This window comes from Oryzias melastigma, linkage group LG24 (genome assembly GCF_002922805.2).
Source record: "Oryzias melastigma strain HK-1 linkage group LG24, ASM292280v2, whole genome shotgun sequence".
NCBI classification, from domain to species: Eukaryota; Metazoa; Chordata; class Actinopteri; order Beloniformes; family Adrianichthyidae; genus Oryzias; species Oryzias melastigma.
Window position 1 is genome coordinate 6,541,185 of NC_050535.1, and position 21,456 is coordinate 6,562,640.

Consider the following 21,456-nt stretch of genomic DNA (forward strand, 5'->3'; position numbering starts at 1 on the left):
AAAAAAAAAAAAAAAAAAAAAAAAAACTCCTGAAGCCTGAGCCCCCATCGGCCAGGTAACCCAAAACCTGAAGTGGGGAGTCACCGTGGGATATGGGAAAGGGGAACAATGTGGCTCTTTGTGCAAGCTGGGCAGAGAAAACAAACCGTTTCCCCTGGAAAGAGATCATGTTCAGGCTCCAAATGAGAAGACCACACAAGGCTGATCAGAGACTCGTCTGCTGTGTGGAGCAACGAGAGACGGACGAGGAGGAGGAGGAGGAGGAAGAGGAGCGCATCTGTGCAGTTGTGCACGCATATTAACTTTAGGGCAATGTCACCGAAGAAGAGGAGAATCTGAGTCTCCCCTTCTGAACACACGCTTGATGCTCTTTGGTCCAGGACAAAGTGTGTGTTCATCTCTGATGCTGTGATGATTTGGCCATCTGGACTGCTTCCTGGGTTGGCACCCTGCTGGTCTACAGGCAGAGCAACACTCTGGAGGGGACGGGTCATACTGGTGTTGTCCACAAGAGGGCGCGGCACTGATTCTGGCACTGCCAAAGGGGTTTAAAACAGGGAGTCTGTTCATTTGATGAGAGGGTCAAAAAACAGAGAGGGAGAAAAAATAAAAAGAGAGTCATTTCCGTCATATCTTATATCATGTATCTGGAAAATTGAATTCCAACTGCTCTGCATAAACAAAATAAAAAGGTATTAAATCATCACTTTAGACCAGGGGTCCCCAAACTACGGCCCTTGGGCCAGATCAGACCCGCCTCCTCATTTGGCCCCCACACACTATCAAAAATGCTGGAACCGCATAGAACGTGAGTTTTTATTTAACCGTTCTGCAGTCTGAACTATGACAGAAGAGGATCGAATATTTATTGATTTTAATAGTGATCCACTTTTTATTTATTTATTAATTATTATTATTATTCTTCCTTACCTTTTATTGTAAGTCTATAACTCTTGAGCTCCTTCAACTATCTTTTTATGCTAGCATTTTTCAACTTTTTTGGCAGTAACTAGGGATTTCTAGGTTGTTTTGGAGCTAAGCTAATACTTTAGCCACAAGCTGTTTTGGCTAATTTAGGCTTCTTTTCCAGTTTTTTAGGCTAACTTGGAGTTTATCTAATATTTTAGCTACATGCTAACTGTTTTGGCTAATTACGTATTTTTTCAGTTTTTACGCTAATTTGGAGCTTAGCTAATATTCTAGCTTCGTGCTAGCTGTTTTTTCTAAATTAAGCTTTTTTTCTGTTTTTTTAGGCTAATTTGGAGTTTAGCTAAATATTTAGCCTCATGCTAGCTGTTTTGGCTAAATTAGACATTTTACCAGGTTTTTTTTTTTGTTTGGCTAACTTGGGATTTAGCTAATACTTCAGCTACATGCTAGCTGTTTTGGCTAATTTAAGCTTTTTTCTTTTTATTTATTTTTTGGCTAATTTGGAGGTTAGCTAAATATTTAGCCTTATGCTAGCTGTTTTGGCTAAATTAGACATTTTACCCGTTTTTTTTGGCTAATTTAGCATTTAGCTAATATTTCAGCTATATGCTAGCTGTTTTGGCAAATTTTGGCCTTCTCTCAATTTTTTTAGGCTATTTTGGAGTTTAGCTACTTGCTAACTGTTTTCGCTAATTTAGAATTTTCTCAGCTTTTTAGGCTACTTTGGCATTTTGCTAATACTTAACTAGTTATCACCTTCAGCGTTTTCAGCTAATCATTTCAGCGTTTTCAGTTATCATTTCAGCATCTTCGGCTATTATTACTAGCATCTTCAGCGGCCACATTACAGAATTCACACTAGCATTAGCGCAGGCAATGCTTAAAAATGTTCTGGTATAATTTTTTTCTATGAAGATTGCAGAAATTAATTATTTTATATGTGTGGCTTTCTGGAAAATCATAAGTGTTTACGTTTAAGCTTTAATTGCTGCACTCTTCTGTTAGCCTACAAAGCGACCCCTGTCCCACATCAGAGAAGAAAACAGTTATGTTGCCCTCAAAATTAAAAGTTGGGGGACTCCTGCTTTAGATAACAGTTGAGCTAGACCGAACTTTGAACATCTGGCTTTTCCTTCTTTCACTTTGATTCAGTCGCTTCACTCGAAGGTCCAAATCATGGTTCTTCCCATTGCGCTGTAGTTTTAAGCCCTCAGCAAATACCCAAGTGGTGGAGTCAGGTTACATGGGGCTATAAAGTATCCCAAATAAAGGCAAGGAAAACAGAGATGTAAAAAAATAAAAAAAAAAATCAGTTTCCTGAGGTGAAACCCACTAGTTGGCTGCTGACTCTGTCGAAGTGGGAACTTTTCTTGCAACAAGGACAATAGAGCATGCAGGACAGCAGTGCTGGTCTCAGAGCACAGAGGTGGCAAGCTAAAGTCATTCACATACGGCAGGCAGATCCCATTACACACAACGCAAGGCCATAAATCCCTCTGCACGGCACAAGCAGCATGCTGTGATTTCATATGTATTGGTTACTAAGGCAATGAATGAAACCTCAACAAATGATGAAGAGCAAAAGGAGAACTCATTAAAGTGTAAGAAAATCTTGTTGTGCTTGAAACCAAACATCTGGAGTACAAGATAAAGGTTCTACTTAGCATGTCCCTCTGCAGCCGTTACAGTTAGGCATGATTTTGAACATGACTCCTCGCATTTGGAGGCACGGAGAAGAATATGGGGAAGGAAAGCAGGCCACCTGAAATCGGAACCCTCTCCGTAATATCAGCAGATTAATCTCAGCCGTACAGCAAAACTGAAACACGATCTTGTTATGGTGAGATATCAGCGGGCGGGAATGACTGGTGTGTGCTAAACCAGAAACCGGGAGGTTTTGTGATTGGGCCAAAGTGAGGAGGCTTCCCTTATTCTAACAACAACATCTGGTTGGCAGCAGAGGAGAGTGAAGAAAAGGAAAAGCGCTGAAAAAGGAGAAGAGAGTGCAAACTTATACAAGGGGTGAGACGAGCCAAAGCCAGAACAGGGTGTCGTTGTGACACGTGTAATCGGATCGCTATGATTCGGCCTCAGTGTTTTCTAATGAAGCCCCAGAGCTCCGTCACTGCTGAGGGTGCCTCTCATATTCTCAGCGCCTTGCAGTCTGCCTGTCTGTACTGCGACCTCAGAAAGATGTCCTTATTGCTTTTTTGGTGGAAAACAGAGGGCTTTCCTTTTATCTGACAGCCCAATAATATAGAGATCTGTGCTGTGAATCACTTGTCCTAACTTTTGAAATCTATGTCAAACTTCTCTGTGTGTGTATTTTTAATACTCTTTCAAATTTCTGAAACAGAAAAGTGTTTTTTCCAAATCGTTGCCTATAAAACAGACCACTATGCAAACTAGTGCTGCCACAAATGATTACTTTAAGAGTCGACTAATCACCAATTATTTTTTCCGATTAGTTGACTAATCGGGTCATGCACAAAGTGGATGTAAAACACACATCATTAGCTTTAAAAGATCTAAAAACTAGATATATAGCATTACCTGCGCTAATGTTAGTCTGAATGATGTAAGTTGAAGATGCTAGTGCTAATAGCCAAAGATGCTGAAATTGATAGCTTAAAACGTTGAAATCGCTGAAGCTAATAGCCAAGAATGCTGAAATTGATAGCTAAAAATGTTCAAATCGCTGAAGCTAATAGCTGAAAACACTGAAGCTAATAACTAGCTAAAATATTAGTTAAATGCCAAATTTGCCTGAAAAAATGAAAAAAAAAGTTAGGCAAAACAGCTAGCATGTAGATAAGATATTAGCTACATGCTAAATCATCCTCAAATACTTAAGAAAAGGGCCTAAATTAGCCAAAACAGCTAGCATGTTGCTAAGATATTAGCTACATGCCAAATCATCCTTAAATACTTAAAAAAGGGCCTAAATTAGCCAAAACAGCTAGCATGCAACTGAAATGTTAGTTAAACTCCAAAATAAAAACAAAAAACAAAAAAGCCAAAATAAGCCAAAATAGCTAACATGAAGCTGAAATATTAGCTAAACAAAAAATTAGCTAAAAAAACTGAAAAAAAATCTAAATTAGCCAAAACTGCTAGCATGTAGTTGACACATTAGCTAACCTTCAAAATAGCTTAAATTAAGCCAAAATAAGCCAAAATAGCTAACATGCAGCTGAAATATTAGCTAAACGAAAAATTAGCCTTAAAAAATGTAAAAGTCCTAAATTAGCCAAAACAACTAGCATGTAGCTAAACTCAAATAGCCTAAAAAACATTAATAAATGCCAAAACAGCCAAAAAAAAACTAGCAGAATGTGATTATAACTTTCAACTTTAATACACTCTGACTCTATATAATATAAAGTAACGATTAATCAACTATGAAATTAGTGGTCGACTATTTTAACAGTTGATTAGTCGTCGACTAATCATGGCAGACCTAATGCAAACAAAGCATTGCAGTTGTCAGGCTGGGGTGAAGTGATTGCCTTTCAAAGTGACACTCAGTGCTTGTGTCCTCCACCTCCTTCCCCTGCTGTAACTTTAGAGGAGCGAGGAGTGCCAGGTTACTGGGATTCTCTCTGTTTGGCGCCATGCTGTTTAGTGACCATGCTCACGCTGTGAGATCTGTGATTAGGCTCAGCCTCTGCGTGCATTTTTTTCAACCTCACTTAATCTGCATTTGATGATTCTGTTTAAATGAATCAATGAACGTTGCTGCGTGAGTTGAAATGCGTCTCTGCAGCTTTAGTTTCATACATTCTGTCAAACAATATAAAAAGAATGTCTCACCTCTATTCTCTACTTATTCTGATCTCGGATTCGTAGGCATCGCCTCTTTAAAGCTGGCTCCATGTCCCCAGCGCTGGGAATATTAGTAGGACTCCTCAGGCTACCCTTGTCCCTGAGTTTGGGCAAGAGCAGAGGGGTAGTGGTCACACCTGTCTTTGGCGCTGTGGGCAGGGCGTAGGCGTGGTCTTCATCGGGAACACGAGCATCTTCTCCAACATCCCCAACTACTGTTACTGGCCCTTCTAACTGATTGGCGGGACCTTCGATCCGCACTGGGCTAACAACAGAGCACTTGTTCTCTTTGATAGCCTCCAGTTCACTAAGTGAAGGGTCCTGGGGTGATGCTGGTAGTCTCTGGGGCAGGGAAGAATCCATACTGGGAGGCACGGATGAGGAGGACACCCCATTCTTACCATGGTCCTGAGATGTCAGAGCAGAAGAGTTGGCATCGTATGAATTGCTGGTTCCTGTGGGACTGGGTGGAGCTTGAGAGGGTGAACTTTGGGAGTCGTATTCCTGGCAGACAGCATCCTGTATTGGTGACACCTGTAGAGGGTGGGTGGCTCGGATAAGACCAGATCTTTTACCTGCTGAGTCCTCTGACCCAGACAAGTCCACCATTCCATTCACACTAGGTTCTGGCTTCCCCTGGAGAACCCTTTGAATGACCTGCCGTACTGTGTGATGCTGCTTAGAGTCTGGCAGTCCATCTGAACCAGCTACATGGCAGGGGGATTCATTGTACTGTGTTCTGGGGGAGGATGCTCCACTTTGCGGTGTGGATGCTGGGGACAGAAATGGCCTCTCAGATTTAACCCAGTCTGCGTCCCTTAGGTTGGGCTCATTTGGTGAGGTGGTTCCGTCCATTTTCTCGGTTAGCAATCTGCTTTCCCTTTCAGAAATCCCTGGAGATGACACCCTGGTAGTCCTAGATCTGCTCCTATCCACCCCCTCTGGCACTGGTTGTATGACTCCACTGTGACATGGAGTTTCTACAGCTGCTTTGGAAGGGACTGGAATGGGGATAGGAATTGGTATGGGGACAGGTAAGGGAACAATGATAGGATAAGGCACCAAGACAGTGGGTTGGGGCAAAAGAGGACTAAAAGAAGGAATACCAAAGTTCATCATTGGGGGGATTGGAACAGGACCTCTTGGCATCATATTCATGGGAGGGGAATGCAATCCGGGGAAGTAGGCTCCTGGGAAAGGAGGCATCAGCCCAGGTGGATTCATGGACGCTGAAGTTGGTGGCTGCAGGTGTGGCGAATGTGGAGGTCTGTGAATAGGGCTTGAAGGGGGAGCTGGGTGTCTAGGATGATTGGCAAGAGGGCTTTTCAGGCCCTGAGCATGAAGAGGAGGTCTGATGAAGGGGATGGGGATTTGAGGTACTGGTTTTTGATCCAGATGTGGGCGAGGGGGTGGTAGTGGAGGGAGGGGAGGAGGGTGGGGTGACACCTCTAGAGGGGGAAGAGGTGGAGGTGGCTGGATCGATCTCTCTAAGGTCCTCAGTCCTGAGACTGGAACTTTGGAAGAGAAAGACGATTCGTCTGAGAGGGGGATACTTGTGGATTCTACAGATCCGTGGATTGGCGCTGGTCCTTTAGGTGACAGGCTTATGTTGCGTGCTTCTCCTGTGCTGTTGTTGCTGTTCCAGGACTCAGGAGTGAGCAGCTTTTGCCCAGCAACACCGCCGTCCAGCCTTCTGTCCTGACTGGGTCTGCTGGGACTTGACGTGGTGCTGTTGAGAGCTGCACGAGCTTCTCTGTAGAAAACATCCATCTTGTATTGGTTCAAGCACTTGGTACTGCAGAACTGAAGTCGTTCTTCACCAGATCCGAAGTCCAGGTATTCTTTAGTGTGACGGACGTGCTTGCACCAATCGCACACCTGTGGCACAGGAGAGACAGACTGTGGGGGGTCAATGAAGTATTGCATTCGGTCAGGAGACATTTGCAAAACTATACTGAAACAAACAAGGATTGTTAAACGATGAAAAACAGATTAATGAAGTCCTCTTACTCTGACACTGCTGTTTATCTTGAGCACAAGTCTGGGCGAGTCTTCTGGATGAGTGTGCTGAGGTGATCTGTCACTGTGGAGGTCTTCGTCTCTGGCCTGAGAGAAGAATAGACACAACACTGTCAGGCCAACGCATTCTCATCCACAAGTGGTCACATACTGACGTTTGGTTAAGGACCCCTCCGTGTCACTTTTTGACATTTTGGGTGTCCCCAACTCTTCGTTTTTGACGTGCTGGCTGTTTGTAAATTCAAGAGTCCACAACCTTTGGAAATCGGCACCACATGCGCACATGTTCTTGAGATGTGTCCATTTGTGGTACTCAAACCCAGTATATTAATCCTAACCAAGCACCGGAAGTGGTAACGGATGCAGTACCAGACGGGGTACCAGATGCAGTACAGGGCGCAAACTGGGCCCGGACGCAGTACTGGATTTGGTACTGGATGTGGACATGTCCTCGGAACGCATCCAGTACCGGTACCCAAACCCGGTACTAGTACCTTAACCGTCACCTGGCTCTGGACGGGGTCACTCCTCACATATGGCAGGTCCCTGATCTCTGGGCCAGTACTGGGACGCAGAGCGCACCTAATACCGGTACCCTAACCCTAACCGGTCCTGGTTTGCGTCTGGTACCGCATCTGGTACCAGTTTGGGTCTGGTATCACATTCGGTACCGCGTCCAGTACTGGTACCCAAACCTGGTACTAGTACCTTAACCTCTGCCCAACTCTGGAGGTTCACATGTCACAGGTCCCCAATGTTTGGGCCACAAATCGTAACCAACCCAGTACTGGGACGAAGAGCACACCGGTGCCTTGATCCAGTACCAGTACCCTAACCCTAACCGGTTCCAGTTTGCATCCGGCACCACCTCTGGGCTCAGTTTGCACCCAGTACCGCATCTGGTACCAGTTTGGGTCCGGCACCACATCCGGTACCGCGTCCAGTAATGGTACCCAAACCCGGTACTAGTACCTTAACCTTTACCTGGCTCTGGAGACTCACATATTACAGGTCCCCCATCTCTGGGCCACTAATTGTAACCGGTCCAGTACCAGAATCCAGAGCTCACCGGTGCCCTAACCCAGTACCGGTACCTTAACCCTAACCGGTTCCGGTTTGCATCCGGTACCACGCCTGGGCCCAGTTTGCGCCCGGTACCGCATCTGTTACCAGTTTAGGTCCGGTACCACATCCGGTACCGCCCCCAGTACTGGTACCCAAAACCAGTACTAGTACCTTAACCTTTACCCGGCTCTGGATGTGGTATCGGATGTAGTACCAAACTGGTACTAGATGCTGTACCGGGCGCAAACCAGAACCGGTTAGGGTTAGTTGGACCGGTACTGGGTTACCGGTGCGCTCCCTGTCCCGGTACTGGACCGGTTACGATTCATGGCCCAGAGATTGGGGACCTGTGATATGTGACGAGTTGGGAGTGAGAGTCTGTTGGTCTGGCACATTGAATGCAGCCAATCTGGATTCATTCTGCAGTCTCTGAAACCAATTTTTAAACTTCCAGCAATGAAATTACCAGTTGAACTGTAACTTAACAACAGAGAGTGAAATTTAATAAAACAATGAGGGAAAACGTTGCACAGTAGGGGGCAAACAAACTGATGTATTGTTGTGTTCTTGATGGTCCTGCCAATATTAATATTGGAAATTCCTTGTGATTCATGTAAAGTGATCTGCCGTGGGTCTTCGTGCTCCCCCATCTCTGTGACCCAACGAGCCGTGTTGAGTTACGAAACATGAGGCAGCTGAAGGTAAGGTATGCACTGAAAGTGGACACCTCGCCCCAGGCCTCATGGCCTTCCTCTCCGACAAGCAGCAACAAGCAAACACAACTGCTTTCCTCTTCACCCATGAAAAACTGGAGTTTTTGTCATGTGTGATCACTTCATGATCCTTTTTCCACTCCTGCTGGTGAACAAACAAGCATAAACAACGCTCGTCATTCCTCACATATAAAGGCCCATCAATGAAGCTGAAACATCAGAAATGTTGCAGCTCTCTTTTCCATTAGAGAAGATCTGCATAATGGTTCTGAGTTAACGTATCCGTTGCAACGATTTAACCTCCTTCCACTTTTAAACTTGTTCCTCCCTACTACCTAGGAATGGCGTTCTTCGAGATCCCCCCTTTTTAAATTCCTGTAAATGATCCATCACTTATGACCTCACAAAGATCAGGGGGGTATCTGGTTCTGTAGGTTTTGATTCCTGCCAGAAACCACCTGATGCCCGGCTCTCTGTGACCCACCGGGGGTTTAAACTGACCCCCTCAGGTGTCGGTACATGTATACATGGACTGTTGACTATATCGTAAAAACAGAAAGAAGTAGTGTTAAAAGTATAAATGCATACGCAAATATCCACATGTAAATAATGCAAATATAATTACTATTAGTCATAAATAGACCTATTAGCTTCCATATATATGCAGTAAATCACAGTGAAACCAATAAATATAAAGTTTGTCAAATGAAGTTTTAATAATTGCTTGAAAAGCACTGGAAGGAAACGAACTTATACAATCTCACCTCCATTGTGCTTTCCTTAATTTTTTTTCTGAATTTTTAGATTAATTATCATTATAAGATACTTAATTCCTGATCAGTTATTTATATTTTAGCAACACAAATAAAGATTGTTTGAAAAAAAAGTCTGTATATGCCAATAACCCAAGAAAACATGACATTATTTCAGAAATCATTGCTATATACTAAAAGATAGTTTTAAAATAAAAATAAAAAATATTTACAGAGAAAAAAAATCTTATCTGGGGCGGATTATTAGCAAGTTCAATCAAAACTATCAGTTCAATTGTAAAAACTTGAATTTTTACTTTAAAAATGTCAATTTTGTGGTTATGTATCCTATAAACAGTGAAGCACAGGGGTGGAAGGATGATGATTTGGGGTTTTTCAACGATAAAATGTAAAATCTCTCGCCTGACAGATAAAATATTACTGAATTTCTGTCATCAAACAAGCTGATGAGTCCCAACACTAGAACTAAATATTTGAAATAATGTCAGTAAAAGAAAAACATCCTAAAGTCAGCCTGCCTAAATTCTTGCTAAAAGTTAACTGTGTGTAAACAGAATGCCTGCAAATTTGGTTAGTAAACATTAGTGGATCATAACAATATAACAGATCTTCATGAAACTGATACTTCACTGCGTTGCTGCCAAAGTGGTTCTGCAGCTTTGACTGAGATTTGTACTCAATGGTTAGGATTTCTATCTCTAAATAAATATTAATACTACAAAACATGCCATGCCTTAAAAGTCCTTTGAGAGTATGTTTATCCAATTTGAAGATGTTAAACTTGCTGACATCAGCGCTGAAATGATCTCATCAACAAGAGGTGAGCAGGAATAAAATGCAAAAAAAAACAACATATTTTGTGTGTGGATGCCATCCTTACTAACCTTGTTGCGCTTGAAGTAGGCCCGTCTGCAGGCGGCAAAACACTTCTCGCTGCAGAAGCTCTTCAGCTCTGAACCCATGCACAGCGAGTAGCGTTTCACACCTTCTTTCTGGCACCAAACACACACGATCTGCACATTCTGCACGTCCTCCACTGCAAAAGAAAAAGGGTTGTGAATATCAATAAAAGCTGAAATTACGTTTTATCTTTGTGGCGTCGTTGCTCTTCTTAATTGTGTTGATTTTTATGTATTTTACCTGTTAAGTCCCAATTTAATATGTTCTTTTAGCATATTTCTCACGATGGAGGAGATATACAAAAGAATTAAAGACTAAAACTCTTTATTGGAGTATTTCTTCATTCAAATTGCGATGGATGAAAACCAGCGGCTCGAAAAAGCAAACGTTTGCCAATTCTAATGCACAAGTAGATCCATGAACGTCTTCATTTTCCTCGTCTGAGCTGGAAAACTATATAGCTCCGATTTTGCTCACAATTTTTACAAATTTTGTTGCTACGCTAATGTTAGCTTAGGGTAAGCTAGCGAGAGAGAGTGTAAACAAAAGGAATGCTGGGATATCAATGTAGAGCTCAATGGGTTGTTTTATCAGAACATTTTGTGGTGCAAGCACCAAATTTGCCTTAGGATCCCCTCTTTCAGAAAAGAATGCAAATCCAAAATGGCGTCCATTTTTAAAGATGGCCGCCACTCACTCATTGTTACAAAAATCTTTGATCTCTAATTGCCCCTAATTCAACAAAATTGAATGAAATATACAAAATTGAGTCATTTAACAATCCTACAACAACTCAAACTGCACAATCGTAAATAAAAGATGATTTTACAATAGATATAAATATAGTTGGACTGGGACTTTAAAGATCCCGGAAACGACAGTCGTCAGAATTTGTATTTCTCTCTGAGTTTTTCTGTTTAATGGATCCAAGAATAAAATTGCTGTCCTTTTTTTCACTTAATGCTCCACCCAGCAAAGGGAAATACTGTACAACGATGAAGGAAGTTGACCTTGTCAGTTAGTAACTCCTATTAAATATTGGTGAAAGCAGAGCACTGACCAGATTACAACTCCTACAATGTTCAGCAAACAGCCGCTGATTAAAAGAGGCTGTAAAAGGATCTCTTTGGCATCAGCCTTTCCATTTTTTTTTTTTATTATTATTTCTCAGACATGTATTAACTTGTGTAACCGTATAATCTTCACCCACATAGATACAATAATTATAAAACATTTCTCATATTTAAATATGACATTTCATTTATTCCTATCTACGAAGTCTCATACCTGCTGATGGTTTTATGAGGGGAACAATAACTGGGGCACTCTTGTGCTCTTTAGGGGTCAGGGATGAGCTTGTCGAAGATGAGGAGGGTGAGGATGAAGGCACACTGGAAGATTCCCTCTCTCCGCTCTTCATGGCGAGGACCGAGTGACTCATTTTGGTGTCCAGTATTTTGGGTTTTGGCAACGAGTTTTCTGAAAGACAACACAACATCTTTGCTTTTATTTATAATCTAATAACTAGGGCTACCACGATACGTCGACTAATCGACTATTAAATAGCCGACGACTAATTTAATAGTTGATTAGCCGTTACTTTATATTGTAAGGAGTTAGAGTGTAATAAAATTGAAAGTTATAATGGCATTATGCTAGCTTTTTGGCATTTAATAAGGTTTTTAGGCTAATTTGGAGCTTAGCTAATATTTCAGCAACATGCTAGCTGTTTTAGCTAATTTAGCATTTTTTTGGCTTTTAGGCTAATTTAGAGTTTGGCTAATATTTCAGCTACATGCTAGCTGTATTAGCTAATTTAAGATTTTTCATAGTTTTTAAGGCTATTTTGGAGTTTAGGTAATATATCAGCTACATGCTAACTGTTTTAGTTATTATGGAGTTTTTAGTTTTTTAGGTAATTTTGAAGTTTAGCTATTATTTCAGCTACATGCTAATTGAGTTGGCTAATCTAGCCTTTTTTAAGGCTATTTTGGTGTTTAGCTAATATTTCAGTTATATGCTAGCTGTATTAGTCAATTTAAGATTTTTTTTAGTTTTTAAGGCTGTTTTGCAGTTTAGCTAATATATCAGCTATATGCTAGCTGATTTAGCTAATTTAGCTTTTTTTGTTTGTTTTTTTAGGTTATTAAGGAGTTTAGCTATTATTCCAGCTACATGCTAGCTGTTTCAGCTAATTTGGGACTTTTTCAGTTTTTTAGGCTATTTTAGAGTTTGCTAATATTTCAGCTACATACTAGCTATTTTGGGTAATTTAGGCTTTTTTGGTTTTTAGGATAATTTAGAGTTTGGCTACTATTTCAGCTACATGCTAGCTGTATTAGCTAATTTAAGATTTTTCTGTAGTTTTTAAGGCTGTTTTGGAGTTTAGCTAATATATCATCTACATACCAGCTGTTTTGGATAATCTAGCCTTTTTTAAGGCTGTTTTGGAGTGTAGCTTATATTTTAGCTACATGCTAACTGTTTTAGCTATTTTGGACTTTTTAGCATTTTAGTTTTTTTTGGAGTTTAGCTATTATTTCTGCTACATGCTAATTGATTTGGCTAATCAAGCCCCTTTTAAAGGCTATTTTGGTGTTTAGCTAATACTTTAGCTATATGCTAGCTGTATTAGTTAATTTAATATTTTTTTTTAGTTTTCTAGCCTTTTTTAAGGCTGTTTTGGAGTTCAGCTAATATTTTAGCTGCATGTTAGCTATTTCAGCTATTTTAGGATTTTTAGTTTTTTAGGCTAATTTGGAGTTTAACTAATATTTCAGCTACATGCTAGCTGTTTTAGCTAATCTAGCATTTTTCAAAGCTATTTTGGTGTTAAGCAAATATTTCCGCTATATGCTAGCTGTTTTAGCTAATTTAGCTTTTTTGTTTGTTTTTTTTAGGTTATTATGGAGTTTATCTATTATTCCAACTACATGCTAACTGATTTGGCTAATCTAGCCTTTTTTAAGGCTATTTTGGTGTTTAGCTAATATTTCAGCTATATGCTAGCTGTTTTAGCTAATGTAGCCTTTTTGTTAGTTTTTTAAGTTATTGTGGGGTTCAGCTATTATTCCAGCTACATGCTAGCTGTTTCGGCTAATTTAGGACTTTTTCATTTTTTTAAGCTATTTTAGAGTTTTGCTAATATTTCAGCAACATACTAGGTATTTTGGATAATTTAAACTTTTATTTTTATTTTTTTAGGCTAATTTCGAGTTTTGCTAACATTTCAGCTACATGCTAGCTGTTTTAGCTAACTTATGCTTTTTCAGTTTTTTAGGCTAATTTGGCATTTAACTGATATTTCAGCTGACTATCAGCTTCAGCTTTTTTAGCTATCTATTTCAGCATTTTCAGTGGCAAAATTCAACTGTCAGCATTCACTCTAGCATTATTGCAGTTAATGTGATATATCTAATTTTTAGTTAGTTAAAAGCTAATGACGTGTGTTTTACATCCACTTTGTGCACGACCCGATTGGTCGACTAATCAGAGAAAATAATGGGTGATTCGTCGACCGTTAATCATTTGTGGCAGCAGCACTCATAACACAAACACATTTCACATGATACTATAATCAGTTTTGCACAAACATCAGATACACCTGAATGAATGAAACTCGAGAGGCTGCAGTCACAGGAGAAGACGTTTAGCAAATCATACAGTGACTTCACGTCTGCCCTGAAACTCACAGAACCAGTTGTGAAAAAGCCCAACCCGAGTGACCTGCTGGCACCTGCCCTCACCTTTTAGCACAGACACATGCTGTCGCCGCTCTCTGTAGTTTCTGATCTCGTTGGCCTCCGACTCCCTCAGGTCAACCTTGTCATATCCGTACCATCCCAGGAGCTCGTTCATGGTGCTTTCTGCAAACGTCTACAATAGCATAAAAAACAGAAACATGAAATGTGAGTAAAGCCGCTCTGGCCTGCAGAGGGGAATTTGTGAGCATGCATCTTTGGGATTTTAGTGGAACATTTTAATCCTGTGTTAACCATAATCAGACCTTCGTAGTCTGAATCAATGCGAGGGATTCTTCCCCAGTTTGAGAAATGAATAGGGGCACAGTGGAGTACAGTATGACTCTTTTTCCATGATGTGTTCAACCTGTTTACTCTAGCTAAATCTGAGACGGAAAGGTTTAAAACCTAACACCAGTGTGAAATCACTGATTCATTTTGTTGTTTATCTCAGTTAATTGGGAGAAAAAGTGAGGGAAAAGAGCACAGATGGGTTGTGTGCTCTCACTTTTTTTTTATTATTATCATTATTATGACCAGATGAAAAACACACACACAAAGGTCTCTCTCTTTCTCCACCCACCTCACTCTGTGGCTTTAGTGGAACCGGATTGGAGGGGAAACCTGATCCGAAGCGGGCAGAAATCAGAGCGGGACACTCTACACCACACCGGGTCCCACGGTTCTTGGAAATGCCCCACTCCTCTCTCCTCTTCTTGTCCTAATGTCCACCACTCTTTCCCCCGTTCTCCAACGTTCCCAGTCCCTCCCCTTCCACCACCTCCTATCTTCCCCATCCTCCCCTCCATCGCAGCACCTTCCAGCTCTGACACCCGACACACCGCTGCTTCTCAGGTTTCACCCTTTTCCAGCACAGCCAGTCTGCTGTGGTGGCGTTGTAGTGCTGTAGTACTGACTGCACATTCTTTCCCCTGCTTTCCTCACTCCGACCTCTGCTCTGCACCGGGGCCTCAAAGAAATGGATCTCTCCCTTGCTTGCTCACTTGCTGCTGTGTGTGTCTGGAAGTGTGTGTGGGTGAGCAGCGGTATCATGTCCAGCTAAATATGCCTAACGATGATTAAAGTTAGGTATCCGGTGTCTGGAGCTGCACTCGGGTCTGACGTGGAGGGAGTAGGTCCGAATGTGGTGTTGAAACTGATGTATTACAGAGGCAATGCTGGGATGGACCTCAACTGAACTAGAAATCAGTGAACCAGCCCTCTCGACTGACTTTCTCCTCTCCGTTTGCGCCTCACTTTATCACTTCATGCACTTGAAACCACCTAATCTTTGTAATTTCATTCTGCAGTTCAAGCACTGTACATTCATCATGACAACTTTCTGAGTTGCTACTAGGGCTGCCACAAACGGTTATTTTAATCAGGTCATCCACAAACTGGATGTAACTTCTTAACCATCATTAGCTTTAAACTAACTAAAAGCTAGATATATTCACACTAGCATTATCTGTGATAACTCTAGTGTGAATGCTGCTAGCTGAATTTGGTCACTGAAACTGTTGGTGACGATAGCTAAAGATGCTGAAATTGAGCTGAAAATGCTGAAGCCGATAGCCTGCTAAAATATTAGTTAAATACCAAATTAGCCTAAAAAAAGCCTAAGTTAACAACAATAGCAAGCATGTACCTGAAACCTCAGAAATAGCCTAAAAAAATAAAAAAGCCTAGGTTAGCCAAAACAGCTAGCATGTAGATGAAATATTAGCTAAACTTATAAATAGCCTGAAAACAAAAAAAGCCTAAATTAGCCAGAAACAGCTCCGCAACTGAAATATTAGCTACTCGATAATGGCTCAAAAACAAAAACCAAAAAAAAGCCTAAATTAGCCAAAATAGCTAGTATGCAGCTAAAATATTAGCTAAACTAAAAAAATACCCTAAAAAACAAAAAAGACTAAAATAGCCAAAACACCTAGCATGTAGCTGAAATATTAGCTACTCAAAGAATACCTAAAACTCTTTTAAAAATCTTAAATTAGCCAAAATAGCTAGCATCCAGCTGAAATATTAGCTAAGTTCAAAAACAGCTTACGAACTAAATTAGACAAAATGGCTAGCATGAAGCTGACATATTTGGTAAACTCTAAACTAGCCTAAACAACCGAAAAATCCTAAATTAGCCAAAACAGCTAGCATGTAGCTGAAATATTAGCTACTCAAAAGTAGCCTAAACAACTGAAAAAAGCCTAAATTAGCCAAAATAGCTAGCAAATAGCTAAAATATTAGCTACTGAAAAAATACCTAAAAATCTTTTAAAAATCTTAAATTAGCCAAAATAGCTAGCATCCAGCTGAAATATTAGCTAAGTTCAAAAACAGCTTACGAACTAAATTAGACAAAATGGCTAGCATGAAGCTGACATATTTGGTAAACTCTAAACTAGCCTAAACAACTGAAAAATCCTAAATTAGCCAAAATAGCTAGCATATAGCTGAAATATTAGCTAAGTTCAAAAACAGCTTAAGAACTAAATTAGACAAAATAGCTAGCATGAAGCTGACATATTTGCTAAGCTCTAAATTAGCCCAAACAACTGAAAAATCCTAAATTAGCCAAAATGGCTAGCATGCAGCTGAGATATTAGCTAAATTCAAAAACAGCTTAAGAACTAAATAAGACAAAATAGCTAGCATGAAGCTGAAATGTTTGCTAAGCTATAAGTTAGCCTAAAAAAACTAAAAAAAATCCTAAATTAGCCAAAAAAAACTAAAATGTAGCTGAAATTTTAGCTAAACTCCAAAATAGCCTAAAAACTAAAAAGGCCTAAATTAGGCAAAAATAGCTAGCATGTAGCTCAAACATTAGCTAAGCTCCAAATTCGCCTAAAAACTGAAAAACAAATCCTAAATTAGCCAAAACTGCTAGCATATTGCTGAAATATTAGCTAAAAAACGTAATCAATGCCAAAATATCCCCAAAAGCTAGCATAATGCTAATATAACTTTCAACTTTACTACACTCTGACTCCATATAATATAAAGTAACGACTAATCGACTGTTAAATTAGTCGTCGATTATTTCAATAGTCGATTAGTCGTCGATTTGAGGTGGCAGCCGTAGTTGCTTCCCAAGACCGAGTCCTGGACTCCTGCGTTCCCTCACCAGACCCCGTACCTCCAACAATGTTGTTTTTGTTTCTTTTTGGCAGTTTGGACAAACATCTGCTTTATGAGAGTGACAAGCCATGTCCCAAACCACAGAGAGACTCGCAGCCAAAGGCAACAAACTGGGGCCGACCCCAAGTTTCAGCTCAGGCAGGCTTACATCAAGGGCGGATAGTGTTTCACGTGTTTTGATTAAAATTAGTTAAGATGAAACCCTACACCTCCCCTGGATATCAAACGCTACAATCCAAACCACTTAGACAAAAAAAGAGCACATTTCCTCTCTCACGAAGGGCCAGAATTTCCCCCCACAGAAACGGCTTGTCTTTTCAGATTTCTCCGCTCCGGCTTGAGGGATTCTTGAATATCCGTCACCACCAAAGCCAAACATCTCAAATAGCCGGTGTCCAAACCCAAACAAAGCAGACAATCCGAGGATTAGTTTCCATACAAGAGGCTCATTATGGTGGGAGGGAATTGTGTCTGTTACAGTGATTTCACTTCTTATTGAAGGAGCAGTTGGTGGCCTTTAACTCAATACTGGAGAGATTCCTGACACTCATGTCACAAGTGAGCAGTTTTGTCTTTCAGCAGGAGCTCGCCTTTAATGTCATGTTTGCATTCTTCAGAATTGTGTGGCAGTTCTTTTGGAGGCTTCCCAGCTGAAACATGCTATTTAAGGAAAATAAATGCCCCCCCCCACTCCCCCCTCTCTCTTTCTCATGAGCCTTCAGTGGTGCGGCAGGCGAGCGCACCGCAGGGAGCACGGAAGAAGTGACGCACATCTGGATCTCCACTGGACGTTACAGAATGCGCGTCCAGCCACAGCTGGCCTTACATGGCGTCATGTAGAAGAAAAAGTTTTTTTCCCCTGTTTTTAAAGTGAAAATGTATTTAATAAAAAGTAAAAATGTCATAAAAATTAAAAACTTTTATAATAATAAAAGAAAACTTTCTGAGTTTTCCCCCCTAAAGGTTTTGCGTAAAAACTAACAAAACTTTCCATTTTAAGAGCCTAAATGGTTCTAATGAAATAATTCATCAACATTTATTAAGAATGATTGTTTATTAATGCCAGCAGTGATTTGTGCGCAGCTTCTGCCTCTCCCTGCAGCCAGAATCTGCGTGCGTAAAAAGAAGCCTCGGCTGCGTAAAAGGCGCGCCAGGAGCCTCTCACCTTCATCTCCTGGTTGATCTCTCTCTTCACGGGGTGCGCTGGTTTCCTGCTGCGTTTATTTTCTGGGGGTCTGCCCTTCTCCATCTCTGGCATAGTCCCCCTCTGGCTGGATCCCGCACGGATGAGTGCAGACCGTCAGCTGGCGCAGAGTTAACGGAGTCGCTGAGAGTGGAGGTTGTCACTCTCGGTGACAGCGGCTGTCATTCCCGGACGTCCGAGTCCGTCATTCAGAGCTTCGCACCATTCGAGTCCGGCGAACATGCGTGCCGTCTGCGCGCCGCACACTCCGCCGCTGAACAATCCCCACTCTTTCCTCACCGCTGTCAAGCTCACAATCACGGCTGAAAGCTCTGTTCCGGTGGAGTTTTTCAAAATAAAAGCCTTATGATCGTAACAACAAGCAATTGAGCTAAAAAGTTCTGGTTTTATTATGAAATAAACAAAATAAAATTAGTTAAAGGATTTCAGCCAACATTTTACAATTGATATGAGAAACGTTACTTGTATATTTGAATAAAACAATGTAATTTTGTCTAAAACAATTTAAAAGACTCATTTTATCTAAATAAGTGAGACTGTAGAAGGGATTTTTAAAAATTATGTCATAGTGGAGCTTTATTTCCAATTCTGCAAATGCTATTTAGAAGTTTTTATGTTTAGTTATTTTTTTTCCTGATGTAAAACCAGGGGCGGAGCAATGGGGGGCTCTTGCCCCCTCCAGCAAAAAGCTTTGCACAACACTCGCCTCCATAATGTTTGAGATTAGTATAATTATTGACAAAAAATAAGAAATCATCAATAAAGCTTATATTAGCATTGCAAAAATAGCAAAATCAATATTTAAAAATGATATAAAAACAGTAATAATGATAAAACTTTAAGAAATATGTATTGTTGATCCTTTCATTTGTCATGGCTGACAGCATGGATGGATGGATGGATGGATGGAAAAAATGGATGGATGAAGAGAGGGACTGATGGATGGAAGAACGTACAGATGGATGAATGGATGGATGAACAGAGAATGGATAAATGGACAGATGGATCCGGACAGATGGACAGACTGATGGATGGACGGACGGATTCATGGATGGATGGATGGATCGATGGACAGACTGACGGACATACGGATGGATGGATGGATGGATGGATGGGTGATAGATAGATGGATGGAAGGATGGATGGATGTATGGATGGATGGACAGACTGACGGACATACGGATGGATGGATGATAGACAGATGGATGGATGGATGGATGGATAGATGGATGTATGGATGGATGATAGATATATGGATGTATGTATGTATGGATGGATGGATGGATGGATGGATGGATGGATGGATCGATGGATGGATTATATATAGATGGATGTATGGATGGATGGATGGATGATGGATGGATGGATCAATGGATGGATGCATGGATGGATGATAAATAGATGGATGGATGGATGGATGGATGGATGGATGGATGGATGGACGGATGGATGGATGATGAATAGATGGATGGATGAATGGATGGATGATAAGTAGATGGACGGATGGTTGGATGGTTGGATGTAGATCATAAACTATAACTCATATATTTGTTGGTCATTAATGTCGATCTGACTTAAACATGGAAACAATCAGGTGTTCCTCGGCTTTTATTGTGAAGGGTTGTCCTCCTCACGCCGGCCCTCATCCTGCTCTCTCTGCGGGGAGGGCCCTTTCATTTGATGTAACCCAACACCTGGCGCCCACCCCTCCCAAATCTCAACAGATACATTTCATCAGGAATGCAAAGACTGTGTTTTATCTGAGGGTACACAGTACAAACTCTGTCCGCGCGCTCTTGTCCTAAAATAAAGAGATGAAAAGAGCGCTGCGGGGTAAACGATCCACAGGCACAATGTTCCAAACTTTCTCCGATGGCATGTGTTTGATGAGCAGCGGTGTGTGGAGGCTGTGTGCGCGCGCGCAGCACCAATAACACCTGAAGTCGGGTTTGGATTGCGCTTTTACGCACGAAGACGCGTCCGTTTCCACAGAGCTTAATGGAAACGCGCGCTTTCATTACTCCAAATGGGAGGTTAGACACAATCCTTCACACATGTTCACAATCAAAAATGCTTTTAAAAGTTTCGATCATCAAATGGATGCGTCTCCAGGTGAAGCCGCCTCTTCCCTCCCCGTTTCCACACGGCTCCAGTCTGCTCCGCTCGGACAGATCCAGAGAGCCAGCTCGTGTAAACAGAAACCCGATCCACATGTGCAGGGCTCGGGTTCGCCCCCTCGTAGACCTGACACCTGATCCGGCCCGGCTTTGGGAACAGAGCTTATCTGATGCCTCACAAAAGGCCCCTCTCTCCTAGCAGCGCACATCTGGTGCCTCTGCAGGGAGCGCGCGCCCCCCATCCCACTCCCCCACAGGTCCCTCTTCGGGGTGAACGAGCGTCTCAGGATTTCATCCGAAAATCCACTTAGGTACACAAATGACAGAGCTGGAGACAGCCCGCGAAGGTTGAGTTACAATTCTCAACATCTGGAGCGAATCATGGAAATTGGCCACTTTGTGTACGATTACTTAGATGACTGTAAACGCGCACATTTGGAAGATGACACTGTGTCGTTTCCTCCAGAGGGGGGCGATGTCCTCTCAGCTATGAGTTCAACTTGTCGGAATCTTCATTATTCAGTTTTTTGTGGAAAAGAAAAAAAAAAAAAACATGTAAAAAAGTTAAAAACATTAAAGAAACAAAACGAGGAAAAATAATTACAATTATATATTTAAAAAATAAAAATAATAATAATAATAATTTAAAAATGCCTGTTTTATTCTAACTTATCAATACAAATAAAATGACAAAGATGTGGAGTTTCACAGTGAAATTCTCAAAATAAAAATAAAAAATTATCCTCATGTTACAAATATGACTCTCCAAGGACAAATATCAAAGGTCATATTCCAAAATTTATTTTATTTTATTTCTTTTTTGATTAATTTCCTGTTTTTTTCTCTTCAATTTTCAGCACTTTTTAAGAACTGTGTGATTTTATGCACATTTATTGTATAGATATTTATTTACAGAATCAAACACAACAACTATAAAAGATAGTACAAAAAAATCTTTAGTAAAAGTTTATTATAGAAGTAAGGAAGTATTTTTATGATACTTTTAAGGAACTTTTACAAAAATATGTATTT

The 21,456-nt window shown here is 40.9% G+C and overlaps 1 protein-coding gene across 1 annotated transcript; it reads right to left on the reverse strand.

Moving 5' to 3' along the window:
• Positions 1-7: 7 nt before the first annotated feature.
• Positions 8-19,143, reverse strand: LOC112157612 (sine oculis-binding protein homolog). The gene is made up of 7 exons (XM_024290444.2): positions 18,269-19,143; positions 13,972-14,101; positions 11,513-11,704; positions 10,210-10,361; positions 6,766-6,861; positions 4,744-6,654; positions 8-562 (listed from the first exon to the last, which is right to left on the reverse strand). Exons 1-6 carry the CDS (start codon positions 18,359-18,361, stop codon positions 4,753-4,755), a joined length of 2,565 nt encoding a protein of 854 aa, XP_024146212.1. The 5' UTR covers positions 18,362-19,143; the 3' UTR covers positions 8-562; positions 4,744-4,752.
• Positions 19,144-21,456: the final 2,313 nt, after the last annotated feature.

Bases quoted from the DNA above. Each gene is read 5' to 3' on its own strand.
- LOC112157612 (XM_024290444.2), bottom strand. From the start codon at position 18,361: ATGCCAGAGATGGAGAAGGGCAGACCCCCAGAAAATAAACGCAGCAGG. The intron at 14,102-18,268 runs GTGAGAGGCTCC...ATGCTATTGTAG, and splicing joins AGATCAACCAGGAGATGAAG to ACGTTTGCAGAAAGCACCAT. The intron at 10,362-11,512 runs GTATGAGACTTC...TTTCTTTTGCAG, and splicing joins CCTCATAAAACCATCAGCAG to TGGAGGACGTGCAGAATGTG.